This window comes from Mustela erminea, chromosome 3 (assembly GCF_009829155.1).
Source record: "Mustela erminea isolate mMusErm1 chromosome 3, mMusErm1.Pri, whole genome shotgun sequence".
Classification (NCBI taxonomy): domain Eukaryota; kingdom Metazoa; phylum Chordata; class Mammalia; order Carnivora; family Mustelidae; genus Mustela; species Mustela erminea.
In genome coordinates this window covers 68,382,442-68,397,115 of record NC_045616.1, presented here as the reverse complement: position 1 = coordinate 68,397,115, position 14,674 = coordinate 68,382,442, and the positions used below count along the sequence as shown (strand labels likewise).

Sequence of the window (14,674 nt, the reverse complement as noted above, 5' to 3'; positions counted from 1 at the left end):
CAAGGAGAGGGGCCATGGTCCGCTTGATCGACCTACATTTGCTCGGTGATGCAGAGGCTGGAAGGGGTCAGTCAGCGTGCGCCCTCCTCATTAAACGCTCTTCCCTTTTCGTGGGCCCGCCTGGCTCCTGGTGGCAGCGGTGCCGGGCTGCTGGAGCTCGCGGCAGCCTGCGGGCACCAGCCCCTCCGGCTCACCCTTTCACCCTTCGTTCACCCCCGGGCGCCACGCGGGTGGCGTGGTTTTTCCGCCCACTCCCGAGGCCGTGCTGGAGAGGCTGGGAATTACATGGCCTTCCCGCCTTGACGAGCCCTGGAATCTGAGTCCTCCCGGCTCCTGGCACTCGGCTAGGGCGCTGGGGGCTGTAAAGAGGCTGGATGGAGTTCGTCTCCAGACACTCTGGTTAGAGACGCAGCCTCTAAGTCTGAACTCGCCCTCCACCTCTCTCCCAGCCCCACCGTCTCTGGTCTCGGAGACACCGGCAGCTGGCGATGCCGCGGGCAGGCACAGACCCAGAGTGCTCTACCGCGGAGGTGGAGCGCGGTCCCGCCGTCCGGGGCATCCCCGCGGCCGGGGGCGGAAGGCTACCCCGGCCGCAAGAAGGGTCCGCAGAGCCGGAGCTCCACCCCTCCGGCCGCCCGGCTCGCTGGCCGGCACAGTGAGTGGCAGCAGCGGAGGGCGCGGCGCCAGCGGAGAGGGGCGGAGACGTGCGCGCTGGTTGGCTCGGGCTCGGGGGCGGGGCGCGCTGGGCCGGGCCGGAGGCGGGGCCGGGGCCGGGCGCCGGAGCTGCGGGCTGACGGAGAGGAGTCGCGAGCAGCTGGAGCGGAGTTGGAGGAAGCGGCTGCGACGAGGGCGGCGGGCTAGCGGGTTGGAGCCGCCGAGCTCGGATCGGGAACGACAGGCGGGTCGGGGCCGGGTCAGAAGCGCGTCGGAAGCCGCCGCTGCAGCCTGGGCCCCGCAGAGGAAGGAAGCCGGCCGGCGGGGGAGGTAGGCGGCGGCAGCGGGTCCGGGTGTGTGTGTGCCCGGGAGGGGGAGGCGGTGCGTGCGTGCGCGCGCGGCTGCAGCCGTTCTCTTCCTGTCACCAGCCGCCGCTTCTGCAGAGCCGAGCCGGGGGAAAGCGGGCCAGCCGCCGGCATCGCCGGTTCTCGGCCAGCGTTCTGCGCGCTCCGGCGGCTTCTGAGCTCCCGTTTCCCCGGTCCTCTAACGAGCTGGCTCTGCACGTCGCCGGACTCGTTCGTCCCCCGAGTTGCAGGCGATCTCGGGCTTGTCCCCACCCCTTGGTTACCGCACACTTCTGAGGGTCCTTACTGTCCGCCTTGCTGCAGTTTTCCGGGGTCCTCCACCGGAGGAGAGCGCCCAGACCGTTGCCTTTGAGTTAGCGGGAAGGAGTGGAGTCTCCCCCCGCGTTCTCCAGCTGCAACCAGGGTCGCTGCTCCGGCCGTTCTTCCGAGCGGGTGGGGCGGCGGTGGTCCCCGGAGCTCGCCGGGAGCCCCCGCCCTCTGAAGTTTGCCTTCCTCCTCTTCCGGGGTGGGGGAAGTGCTCCTCGGGGAGGCTGGTCGCTGGGGCCCAAAAGGCGTCTAGTGCCGGCTGGGCCTGGACAGGTTGTTGGAGGCATATTTGATGGGGTCCTGCAACAGCCCGGAAACCCAGCTTTATCGCGGGTCGAGACTGGTGGGACCTGCCCAGCAATATGGAGCCGGCAAGGGAGAGCAAGAGTGTGGCAAGCCCGAGCTAAAATATCGTGGGGAATTGTCTGGCAGCCACAGCTCTAACACTTCCCAAGAGCAGAAACTGCCCCGCAGATCACAAGACAAAGAGAACTGAAAAGCTCGGGCTTGCCCCTCCTGTACAGATACATACTTCGGTAACCAGAATTTGAGCATGAACTGGAAGGGTGTGAGTGCAATGGCTGTTACATGTTGAACGCAGAACGCGTGTGAACTGGATTTGGGGAATTTCTTGGGCTTCTCTGAGAGCTATTAATATCGAAAAGGTCTCACTTCCACCGTTAATCCCTGGTGGAGCTGCAGCACGGTTGGTAGCCCAGTATGAGTTTACTTTTTATTTGGAGCTTTTATGACTGTGGAAGCAACACTTTTTTCCCCCTTTTTTCTTTTTCTGTTCTTTTCTTTTTCTCTTTGTCATTCACTGTGAAGTACGACTGGGTGAAGCAGTTCCGGGTTTTGAGTGCAGCATAAGATGGTCATTTCAGCCTAATGAGGTTCAGGTTTTAGTTGTTAGGTGGGACATTCACAGAGCTTATTGACCCAGGCATTTATGTTGAATTGTATTTAAATGTTTCATTAGCTCGGGATTCGTTTTGCAACTCTAAAGATGGGTAGGTAGTAGCTAGAAAAGATCGGAGAAGACAGGTTCATATCTGAGGCACGTTGTTAAGAGTAATGGATCTTCAAGGTGCAAATCATTGGGAATTTGGTGAGTTCTGCAGAGAAGACCACAAACAGCTTTTATCTTCAAAGAAGAACCCCGTCTTCTCAAAATATCAAACAGGTTTTTGATAGCTCCCACTGTCCTCGAAATAAAAGGTTCAAATCAATAGAGGGTAGTTTCTTAGAAACAGAAGTTGCTTAAATTTTGGGAAGCAAGTGTTTTGGTTGTTACAAAGAAAAAAACCCTAAAAGTTGTTGGGGGGCAGGCAATGTCCTTCTAAAGTTTGAGAAAATGTGTTTGGTTTAGAATCAAGCTTTAAACTGGAAAGGTCCGTGGAGGCGACTACCTGCCTTGCAGAATTGTTGGGTTATGTCACTGCTGGCCTCTTCAGCTTTTACATTCCTGTCGCAGGTAGGTAGTAGATAGTCCTACTTTATTCCTAACAGTGTATAGGTTTTTCTGATTGGGAGGAAGATCTGTCTATCTCATATTGGCTTTCAAAGTGTGAGGTGCTTTTGCTTTTTAACTTCCATCCTGATTTGGGACCTGTTCTTGTCAGTTGCATAACAGAACTCTAGTGTACACGTGTCTATCTGCTATTTTATCTGCTTTTGTAAAATGATGTTATCACTGTGTTCTTTCACATGTGTGATGCTGATAGGGTGAAAAAGCACTTCCCTTCCCTTCAATTAATTATATTGTCTTTTCTTAGCTATTTTTTGAAATTCGTATTTATTAAGATCAGGAAATCCCCACAGTGTATAAAGTTAGTTTTGGGGAACAGAAGTGGTACAATAAATTATGTTAATAGATGTTTTGGTTGTTGGTGGTGGTGCTGGTAGTATGCGTTTATTTCTGGAAATGCCACTTGCACCTCAGCCGATTTTTGAAGGATTTTGTATCTTAAATGTAAACATACACCAACTGCCCAAATCTTGTGTTGTCAAAAGTGACCATACATGTTAATTACATTTTTCCATAATTGCCATGTAATTTTTAAGGTAATGTGTTATCCAGAATTTACTTTTTTTCTTAGGTGGTTCATGGGTCAGGTTCTAAAAAGGCATCCACTCTGAAAGATTGTCCACTTACTCATTAAAACAGGGACAGTTTCAGTTCATCTTCTGTTGTCTTTGCATTTTGTGATTCCCGAAATGTGTTTTATTGAATAAAGAGATGGTGAATGAGCAGATTTAAAGAAAATGATTTTATGGTCAGGTAGATGATAAAGAACTGAGATAATGGCTGCCTATGTGGGGAGCCATTGGGCTCTCACCTGTCGGGCATACACCGTGCAGAAGAAAATGGGAAATGCTTCTTTCTGTACGTTACATATTTCGATGGGCTCCCCACAGATCTGTTTTGGAGGGAACAGGAATTTGTCAGTGAACTCAAGAGAATGGAGCCTCTTAGTGAAGCTCTCAGAAAATGAGGTTACTTACCAGTGGAAGGACGGCTTATCAATTTGGTTTTTATACCTTAGAAGGCACAATATAAATTCTGTGACTGTTTTTAATAGAGAACTTAGGTTGTAAGTAGTTTTTAAAATATTCATGGTATTGCTTTTTTCTCTGACTCCTCCATCTCCATCCTAATGTGATTTCTTGCTATGCTTCTGCCAACTCTCTTATTGGAATTACTTGCCTTAAAAAATGGCGATTAAAGGCCATTCCATGTGCATTATGCCAAATGAGCTGAAAAATAGACTACATAATTACTCATAAACTTGTCTGTTTGGCTTATGTTGGTTGGTTTCCACCCCCCCCCCCCCACCACCAAGTGTATAATGAGCATAGCGTAGTATTTTGCTGGGGAAAAAAAAATTCTGCTATGAAAACATCTTTGGAGATTTTATCTTTCCAGCATTGTTTTCCTTAAAGTAAATCAAATACATACCCACAGGCACCTGTCGTCAAAATAGTTTTCAGGTTCAGGATCACCCCCGAGAGTCCCCTGTGCAAGAGTGAGTTAATAGAGCCAGGTGCCTGGGCAGGCATGCTGCCCCTCTACTTCCTGGCTGGACCCAGGAGGTCCAGACCCTGGACTCAGACCCCAGAGTACCTAGGGCTGAAGCCTCAGAAGAACTCAGCTACCTTTTTAGTCCATGAAGGACTCTTTTCCTGTTTGAGGGCAGAGCCTCCACCAGACCTTGCTGTAGAGGAGTTTTGGCCCCTCCCACGTCTCCTCTGCCGGGACCTCCAGAGCCACCCCTTTCCTTCAGCCGGGAGAGAAGTAGGTGGGCAAAGTCCACAAGCAGGCTTTTTGTGTCTGGTTACTCTGAAAAGGAGTTAAAGGGACAGCAGAGAGTTTTATTTTAGGCTAACTTGAGGATTCCTTTACAAGAGTTCGCTAGCCTTTAGAAGCAGTGCAAACAAAAACTCGTAGCAAATATTCCTGTTTCAAGTAAGGATCATATAAATGGTAGTAATAATAGTATAAATAGTATAAATAAATAGGAGTAATGATACCAGTAATAACATAGCTGCAGTTTACTAGCTATGTAACATCAGGCAAAGCCTTTAACTTTTCTGTGCTTGTTTTCTCATCTGTAAAATAGGGTTAGTAATTATATCTAGGATGGTTGTGAGGGTTCATCGAGTTCTGTGCAAAACTCTTAAGAGCTGTGCCTGGCGCATAGTAAACACTATGGTGGTGTTAATTATATTAAGTTCTAATTATCAAGCATGGAGGTAAGCACTTTATATATGTAATTTCATTTAATTCTCATGGTAACCCCGGGAGGTGTAAGTTTGCTCATTGTAGCTGTCTCACAGATGATAAAATTGTGCCACAGAGAGATCTGAGTAACTTGCCCAAGGTAAAAAATCCAGACAGTGATGGGGACAGCTGCCTTTGTCCGAAGCTCAGTGCTTATACTAATCTCGTTAAGATTTTTGAAAATCGCATTGTATTTTCACAAGAGGAGGAGGTTCAGATCATCTCATTCAGTTCCACAGCCATTTCCATGGGCCTTTTCCCTGTGATGGTGCAGGAAACTGGAACTGTCAACCCCATGCACAGCCTTGCCTGGATGGTAGGGTATGTTTCTCAGGCCCCTCTGGACCTGCAGCAGGAGCACTAGTATCTTTCTGCTGGCCTCCTGTGAGGACTGCAGCTGGACCTGGGCCTCCCTTCTCTGCCTCTCCTGAAGTGTTCCAGTTCTGTGTCATCACTTTGCCTTCTGGAAGATCCTGCCCCCGTGTTGTTTCACCTGGGCTTTTCCTGTGTCCTGCCCACCCCCACTGCTCCTCCAGGCCAAGAAGGGCTGCAGCCAGGAGGCTTGCCCACAGTATGGACTCCACCCTGAGCTTCCCAGCCAGGAAGGCATTGTGGTTGGTTTGAAAATGATTGAGGATATCTGACGACTTTTACTTTAGGCTTAATCTAAGTTTGTTCTAACTTTGATTTTTATGATTTCCAGGACATTGTATTGGACAGGTGAAGAAATTTTTAAATGATTTGTCTTTAAAAGACAGTGAATTTAGGTTGGGAGCTTGCCCTAGACTCAGAGCTAGCCCAGGGAGGGTGGAGAGATGGAATGCAGGGAAATATGGGCTGTGGGCCCAGGAACCCTCCGTTGCCTTTGCAGCCGAGGTGAAGACCCACTGTGTGCTGGGACCCAGTGGCAAACTGCTCATTGAATCACAGGCGTATCCTGATTTACTTCAAGTGATTTTAAAATGCCCTATATTCCTGTCTCCTCACCACGTTTGCTAAATCCTTGTCCTTTGTAAAAGGGGAATGAGTAAGTCAGCACAGCCAGAGGACTTTTCAAAGAACTTTGTTTGGTTCTTTGCCAGAATACCTGTGGGTTATAGGGTTAAATTGAAAGTTTACATTCAGGCCTTTCTACATTAAGAAGTCATGGGTTGCTGATTGTCAGGCATCAGACACAATTTTATTTTGGAGAACAAAATGGGAATTGCACGGTGTCCTAGCAAAGAGAGAAAATATACATCGATTAGTGGTGTTGCAGGCAGGCAGACTTTAAAAGGGTTGAAAGACTGGAATACGGTAATTACCATCAAAGAAATTTCGAACTGCTGCATGCAGTATTATGTAAGAATAAGTTAGTTACTTGTTTATAAAATTCCTTTTTATCTTTTGTTACTGTAACTTATGCGCTAGCTTGGCACCTAGATCATAAAATTGCATTGCTTATTTGAAAACATTAAATTATGGATGGGTGGGTATAGAAACCTATAAAAACCTTTACTGGGTTAACAGTTGTGTTGGAGCTAGGTGGAAATAGTTCCCCAGACTGGTGAATGTAGCCAAAGAGATTGGAGGCATAGTCTTATAATCTGGGCAGCATATATCCTATTGATGTGTGGGCAGTTTCAGCTCCAGATTGATCCTAGGAGGGTTACATTACACAGGTGCTGCCAATGTCTCAGGCTGCTGAGTCTTCTGCAGTCCTGGAGAGAATGTGAGGGTAAGAGAAAAAAGAACTTGTTGTCTAGATAAGATATTTGTGTGACTATGGATTAATGTTCCATGTATTCTCCTAGGGAGGAGCTAAGTTGTTAGAAATTGTGTAGTCATGGGCCTGGGATATCCATAGAGGGCATAGATGCCAAGAGGGATACAGGTGGCAGAAGTGTCAGCTCATAGAGCAGAAGTGGGCAGCCTTCCAGAAGTTTGTGTCCAGTATTCTCTCATTCACTAGTCTATAGATTTCTTTGGCAAGGATGCATTTTACTGAAGTCTCTTTGCAAGAAAATTTGCATTGTCCAAGATACTGGGTCCTGAACTTGCTGGAACTCTTGCCAAGTTGTAGTGGCTTTTTTGGTTAGGTGTGTTTGTAAAAGAGCCACCAACACTATCAGTGAGGCCACTGTCACAGAGAGTAAATAAAAAACAGACATTCGGGATTAATCTGAGGGAGTCAGAATGTGCCGGTGAAGAATCTGCATCTTGGACCCTGTGGACATACCTGGGCTGTCCTCGGTCAGCAAAGCATGTTGAATTTGGGCAGTAGGTTCTAGTGCTGTCAAAAGTCGTGGCCCTGGAGCCAGACGGCTAGAATGTTAACTGGGATTCGAGCTCCCAGTTGCTCAGTGTTACCATGGCCAAGGTACTCAATTCTCTGTGCCTCAGTTTCCTCCTCTGCAAAGTGAGACTATTGATAGTGCTGCCTTGGAGTTATGGAGAAGAGCGACCATGTTAATGAACGCATAGTTCCTAATGAACATTAGGTGGCAATGGTTGAGTGAGTTAATACACATCCAGCTCCCAGTAAGTGTTAGAGGATGCCCGTGATGACCATGATGACCATGATGACAGTCCTCAAAATGGGTGTGGCTGTCAGGAGAAAGTATGTGGCCTGTGTCGGGGTTGAGGTGCCCGCCCCTTCTCCCCGGCCAAGGCCTCTGTGCACTTGGCCACAGGACACTGTCCAGTTGCCGCCCAGATGACTAGTCAGTGCTCGCTCTTCTCTTACAACGTTGCTCTCCAACTGCTTAGCTGGTGCCAACTTTTGGCCAACCTTGAATTGTATGGATTGGTCTTCCTGGCCTTGATGTTGTGGAGTCCCAGAAGACAGGAATGTGGTGTGTTGTTATAATCCTAGCATCACAGAAGATGAGGGTTTTGTTGATTTTGGTTTTTTTGTTTTGTTCTGTTTTGATTTTATTTATTAAAGATTTTATTTATTTGACAGAGGGAGATCACAAGTAGCAGAGAGGCAGGCGGAGACAGATGGGGAAGCACGCTCCCTGCTGAGCAGAGAGCCCGGTGCAGGGCTCATTCCCAGGACCCTGAGATCATGACCTGAGCCGAAGGCAGAGGCTTAACCTACTGAGCTCCCAGGTGCCCTGTTTTGCATTTTGTTTTTGAATCAGACGAAGACCCAGAATTCTGCACAGCTCTTCTCACACAGAAAGTTAAGTTTCTCCTTTTAAAAACAGTGAGGGTTGGGAATTAGTAGAGACATCTAGGTCTTTGGCACGTGGGTTGGGGATTGCTACTCTCAGTCATCAGGTTCCTTGGGGTAATTTTTCTCTTTGCACAGATTTAGCCTCAGGCTAACATAAGCATAGTTTTCAGGTTGGTAAAACCTTGACCCGTCATGGGACCTCTTAGTATGGTGTCTCCTTTTCAGGACCATTGCATATCTGCATAGGCGTGCTGTGACGAGGGGCCCCAGTGGTTGCTGAGGACAGTGTAGGGAAGGGAGTAATGAAGAGAGACAGACAGGGAGAAAGGGAAAACAAGGGGGTGGATATAATATTCCCCATTCTGTTAAAAATCTCACCAAACTGGCCCACTGGGTTGTTGAAATAGAACAAGCCATAGGCAGCAGCTGGTGGAAAGATCTATCCAATGTACTAGTTGAGGATTTTTTTTCACCCCCAAAAAGACCTACATTGCCAGGAAAAGCTAACAAAAATTTCAAGGCAGATTTGGAGGAATTAAATTATTCTTAGGCATGTTGCCTGGTTTCCAGGCATTTAGGGATATGTAAATTTTCATGTTCCTTAGAGTTCTGTGTCTCATTTGTACAGAGTACATTAGTACTAAAAATGAGATTTGCTAGTCCTACATTTTTGTGTGAATTTCTGCTGTGAATATTTAATTTGATTCTGGATCCATCAAACGGAGAGGTGGTCTTCAAACATAATACAGTTTATTTTTCTAATACACCGTGTTAGTTGCTTTAGTTTTTTTTTTTCTTAATCTGACAAATGAAATGCAAAGTTAAGACTACTGTCTCAAATTAGTATTCTTACTACTTAAATATTTCCAGTGTTTGTTTTTGCTTCTTTTAACATTAACTTTCCTAAGAGTGTTACCGTACTACCACAGAGTCTCTAACCACATAAAGTTGAATACTTGACACTTCTGAATACCAGCATCGTGAGCTGTGATTAGATTTTGCATATTAAGATGCACACACTGGCGAGTTCCTGTAATACTGAACTTCTCAAGTGGCCCCCGCATTAAAACTCACGGAGCTCTCTTTGATATAGCACGCTGATGTTATGTGGCTCTCATTTATTGCTTTGCTGCTCAGCCAGCTTAACTTTAACCTTTCAGTTGCTTTTACTTTTTATAATGAAGATAGTGCTGAGAAGTGACCGGAGTGCAAAGTGTTACATGAATGCCCTGTGCTGTTGGCAGGCCACGTGCTGACTTTCTGTCTAGAGAGTCTTTAATTCCTCTGCTTCCACTACGTTACAAGAAAAGCAAAAACTTGCACTGCTGGTTTCCCCTGCATCAGGTTGTCTTTCCAGGGTAATCTCAGGCAACCATTTCTACTTCCTCTCCAGGTTCTTAACTCCTTCAATTCACAGACTGTCCTCGGTGTCTCTAGACTGGTGGCTGGTTTCTCAGAAGTCACTGATGATAGGGTGATGCAGAGCCCTGGGTTACCTAGCCTTGCCTCACTTTCCCCCTACTGGAGGCCCCTGCAGAATTTGGTCTTAGGGATCACCTTTTCCCACCCAAATCCTCTTGTCCGTTGTTTCCCAGGTAAGACCGACAGAGCCTGTCTCCAAACCTTGACTTTGCTTTTAAGGCTGCTTTCAGAGAACCCCAGTGTGTTTGAGCCTCGGATGATTTTTTAACCTCCGATATTTTTTTTTTCCCCCTGGGAGCTCCTCCCTGCCACTGAGTTCAGTCTCACCTTATTTGCAGCTGATCAAATCTGTAGCGGGTTCCCTCTCTTGAATCACAGGCTGGGTTTGCCCCTGAGCCCCACCGCACTAGCAGTTGTATGCCCAGCATTCCCTAAAGCCCACTGGAGGTAACTCCGGTTTGGCCTTCTGCTCCTGTTCTGTCTTGACTCTGATTCAGGCATCACCACCGCACTCGTGCTTTCTCTGCAGTGTCTCTTGCTTCATCCCTCCCGGGACTTCCCTACCTTGTGCCACCTTGGCTCACACGCTCGGGGCCTTTCACCCACACCACCGTAGTCAGCTTTCATCTTCCCACCTTCATCCCTTTTGCCCATCCGTCCCACTCACCGTAGTTGGACTGAGATTCTTCAAGTGCCCGTCTCTCAGGGTGTTGCTCCCCTTTCTCTAAGCGTCTCCAGTGGCTCCCGAGTACCCCCCCGCCCCAAGCTCAGTGCAGGCATGTGTCATGTCACATAACCCCTCCCTGTCTTTCTAATCCAGTTCTAGTGTTCCCTCTTTGGCTTCAGACACTTGGGACTGCCTGTTCTAGCTCTTCCCAGAATAGGACATTTGCTTAGTCACATCTGTACCTAAGTTCATGCCACGCATTCCATTGTGTCTTTAGATCCCTGCAGTTAGACGCGGGTTTCTCCCTTGCCAGAACCCAACAGCGTTTCGTCTCTGCCTGTCTTCTGCACTTTCCCTAGTGTTACAGTTCCTTGTGTCCCGTTCTTATCTGAGAGACATTGCCACATGCCAGCACACCTGCCACCCCTGCCTAATGTTCTTGGAAGGCAGGGACTGTCTCACTAATCTTTGTTGTATATATCATGTTGAGCAATAGCACGCTGGCCCGAGTGTGTATGCCAAATTGATTAAATACTTGTTGAATGGAAATAGAAATTCAAATTCACACAGATGGCAAAGTGTGATGTTCATTCATAAGTCTTGTTTTTCCTCGGCTAGGTGAAGCTCGCGTGTGGAGTGACACAGTCAAATCAGACGCCAGATGGACAGTGAGACAAGAGTGTCAGAAAGGATTGGGCCGCGCTGCAAGAATCAGCCTGGAGGCCAAGTGTTGACGAGCTGCTGAAAAGGAAGCCAGTGGGAGGACTGTGGGCTGCAGAGGAAGTGGCACCCTGTCTTCAGTCACACCATTGATGGAGGACAGATGGACAGCCGGACAGCCAGTCACCTCTCCTCTTAAACCTTTGGAGAGTTGTCCTTTGTCCTCTGCTGGACAAGTATTAGGAATCTTAACATACACTCTGAATTCACTTTCCACAGAAACATAAGACCAGACTGCAGCGGGAAACCGGACTGCTCTGTTGCATGGTCCCAGACTCGCCATCATGAGTGCCGAGGGCTACCAGTACCGAGCACTGTATGATTACAAAAAGGAACGAGACGAAGATATTGACTTGCACTTGGGTGATGTCTTGACTGTGAATAAAGGGTCCTTAGTAGCTCTTGGATTCAGTGATGGACAGGAAGCCAGGCCTGAAGAAATCGGCTGGTTAAATGGTTATAATGAAACCACAGGGGAAAGAGGGGACTTTCCGGGAACTTACGTTGAATATATTGGAAGGAAAAGAATCTCGCCTCCCACACCAAAGCCCCGACCACCTCGACCCCTTCCTGTTGCACCAGGTTCTTCGAAAGCTGAAGCAGATAGTGAACAACAGCAAGGTCAGTATTCCTAAGTGATTGCTTTTTATGGCTTTTTTTTTTTTTTTTTTTTTTTTTTTAAATAAAAGCCTGAGATTTGTGTCGGGCTGTTGTCCTCAGGGAAGGACTCATTTTGGCAATTTTATCTGAATTTATGCATAGTATATAAAAAGCTTGGTCAGTCATTACAAGACTAGAAATTTGTGTTTGTGGGGTAGTGTTGTAAAAAGAGGGAGATGGTATATGAGAACCTGTTTCGTAAGCATCTTTAAACCCTGTTATTATAGTTGCCATGGAATTAAACACTACTGCGTTCTTCCTCTTGTAATTGGTATTAATATATTTAAATAATCATTAGGGGAAAGTAGAGGGTAAGTCAGTATATTTAACGTTAATTTAACGTGTATGGAAAAATGTCGAGAGCAATAAAGTGACCACAGAACTCAGCAGGGAAGAAAGCATTGTTTTTATAACCTGGTGTCTCCCTCTTGGTTTCCTCTCCAGAAACACTGTGGCTTTAGCTGATGCCTAATCCCGTACTCAGTACTCAGTATAGGTGGAGAGGGAGTTCGCTCCCTTCACAGCAGGGCCATTTCCTAGCACTATTGCCTCTAGTGTGCTTGGCCATGATGAGGGGAAAAAGAAATTACTGAATGCTTTTCTTTAATGGAAACCACCTTGATTCAAAACCCGCTCCTTGTCTATTATTGGAGATGGGCCACGCTCGAGCTTTGTGCACAGCTGGTCACTGAACGTTTTTCTGCTGTGCAGTGTCAAGCAGAGACAGGCCCTTTGCTCAGCTTTGCTGTTTCGACCTTTGTTAAATACTCATTTCCTTGTTAGTAAATTTCAAGCTTTTTTCCCCCTCATAATTTTTTTTTTCTTCTCAGACTGAGGTGGTTTTGGAAAGGTAGGTTTAAAAGAGGGTTCCCCCCCCCTTCCCACCCCAAACCCCGCAGTGGTTGCATGTGAAGTAGAACTGCCCGTATTACAGTGTGTTTCTGGGAAGGATTCTGATACTCTTCTGCCTTCTTTAAGCTGGCTCCTTACAGCACTTAAAAATGAGGTAACACGGGGTTAAAGGAGCAGAATGCAAGGTAAAGGCCTGCCTTTTAGCACTGGGTCATAATACGACAGGAAATCTTTTATAAAAGTCAAGCATCCCTACCTAGAGATACCTGAAGGGGCACGTGCCCTTTCCTCCCCCTCCCTGACCCAAAAGGGATACTTGTAGGATGAACGTGATACCGAACTTTATGAACAATGTCCAAATGTCTTTTACCCTACAGTTGAAAAGCAAAAGTAAATTTTTCTTCACAGGTAAGTCAGAAAACCTTAACTGCATATGTAGATACAGTTTTTTCAACCATTGCATTTCATTGAGCAGATTGAAGGTGTATACGTTACGAGGGTTGTTGTTTTTTTTTTTTTTCCCCCACACCAAACTATGTATTTTAACTTGGCTGTTTATTTCTTAAGTTTAAAAAAAAAAAAACAACACTTAAAGTAGGCTGATTCCAAAGGAAAAATTAATTTTCCCAGAATACAAAAGATGACAGAATCCTACAAGTATCTGTGTTGGATTAGAGAAGATTATTTAAAAGGTGAAAAGAAGGAGCTTCTTGTCAAGATTAGTGACATACAGATTTTGTAAAAATAATTTCTAGACAAAATTGCATTTAATAACTGCTATTAGGTATAACTTCCATTATAAATAAAATGATTTTCTCTTTTTAGGTCCTAAACTATTTTATAATGCTTTCTTTCTAATGTGATGCAGTGACAATGGAGATTTTTCACAGCCTTTTCTTTTTTCTTTGTAACACATGAAAAGGTAGGGTAATTGAAGATTTTTAGCAGAATTTAGGAAAGAAGCCCATAATAATGTGCATTCAGGTATTAGAAAGAGTGGGCCTAAATATAAATGAGAAATTAAAAGTAACTAAAAGGTTGAAAAGGGAGTAAGGGGAGGTTGTGAGAGGAGTGTAGTAATAAACATTAGGTTTTCCAGAAATGTTAGTCTTCTGTTCTCAGTTAAATAGGGGCACCTGGGTGGCTCAGTGGGTTAAAGGTCTGCCTTCTGCTCAGGTCATGATCCCAAGATCCTGGAATCGAGCCCCACATTGAGCTTCCTGCTCTGCAGAGAGCCTGCTTCTCTGCCTACTTGTACTCTCTCTGTGTCTCTCAAATAAATAAATAAAATCTTCTAATATAAATAAATTAAAAAATAGGATTTGTCTGAAATGAGGACTCAGTAGCTCCTACTGGTTGCCTGTCACATTGATAAGGAAGGTAGTTGTAGAGACAAACATATGTTGGAACTATGGGCTTCTGGTTTCTTTTGCCCACGTGGCTGTTTATTTGGAAGCCTTTACAGTGACACACTGTGGAGCAGTGAGAGGATGGTTCTTTTCTTACTGTCGTTGAATCCTTTAGTACTTTCTTTCTTTTTACTTCGCATACTTGATGTAGCCTGTTTTTTGTGTTTGACCTTCTTTGTTTTACTTAGAAGGTTATCTCTGAGGCCTGAGGTCCATGTAGGTGTCCTGTTGAGACAGTGTCACGGGGAGAGTTGGCACCACCCCCCCCCACCCCGTCATGGGTAGGGGATAGGCAGAGGGTGTTCACGTCTGCCTGCCTGCCTGCTAATTGTGTAGTCCTTGTCTCCTCCTCTTGCAGCCTTCTCTCTCCTTCAGAGAAGTTTGTGGTTGGACTCTGGCCACAAGTAGATTGTGTGAGGGATTGCTCCCTATGTAGCAGAAGCCGCTTTTCCACTTTTCCTTGAGTGTTCCTGGATGTGAAGTTGAGCTTCTGAAACTCACTTGAAAATCTGCTAAACCTTCCACCGGTACCTTTTGCGTGTAGCCTCTTAGGAAGCCCAGCCTGTCGATTGAATTGCATTTGTTCATTGGACATTGTTGTACCTCCTGCCTCCAAAGTCATTCAGTAAACATGAGCTGCGTCGCTGTTCTGTGCTGGCAAGTAATGATGACAAATGA

The 14,674-nt window shown here is 46.4% G+C and overlaps 1 protein-coding gene across 1 annotated transcript in view; it reads left to right on the top strand.

The window, feature by feature from the left end:
* Positions 1-871: 871 nt before the first annotated feature.
* Positions 872-14,674, top strand: part of PIK3R1 (phosphoinositide-3-kinase regulatory subunit 1) — an 84,974-nt gene continuing 71,171 nt past the window's right edge. The window contains exons 1-2 of the mRNA XM_032336074.1: positions 872-984; positions 10,974-11,696. Coding sequence (XP_032191965.1) covers positions 11,360-11,696 — 337 coding nt within the window. The 5' untranslated portion in view covers positions 872-984; positions 10,974-11,359. The remainder of the gene's footprint in view (positions 985-10,973; positions 11,697-14,674) is intronic.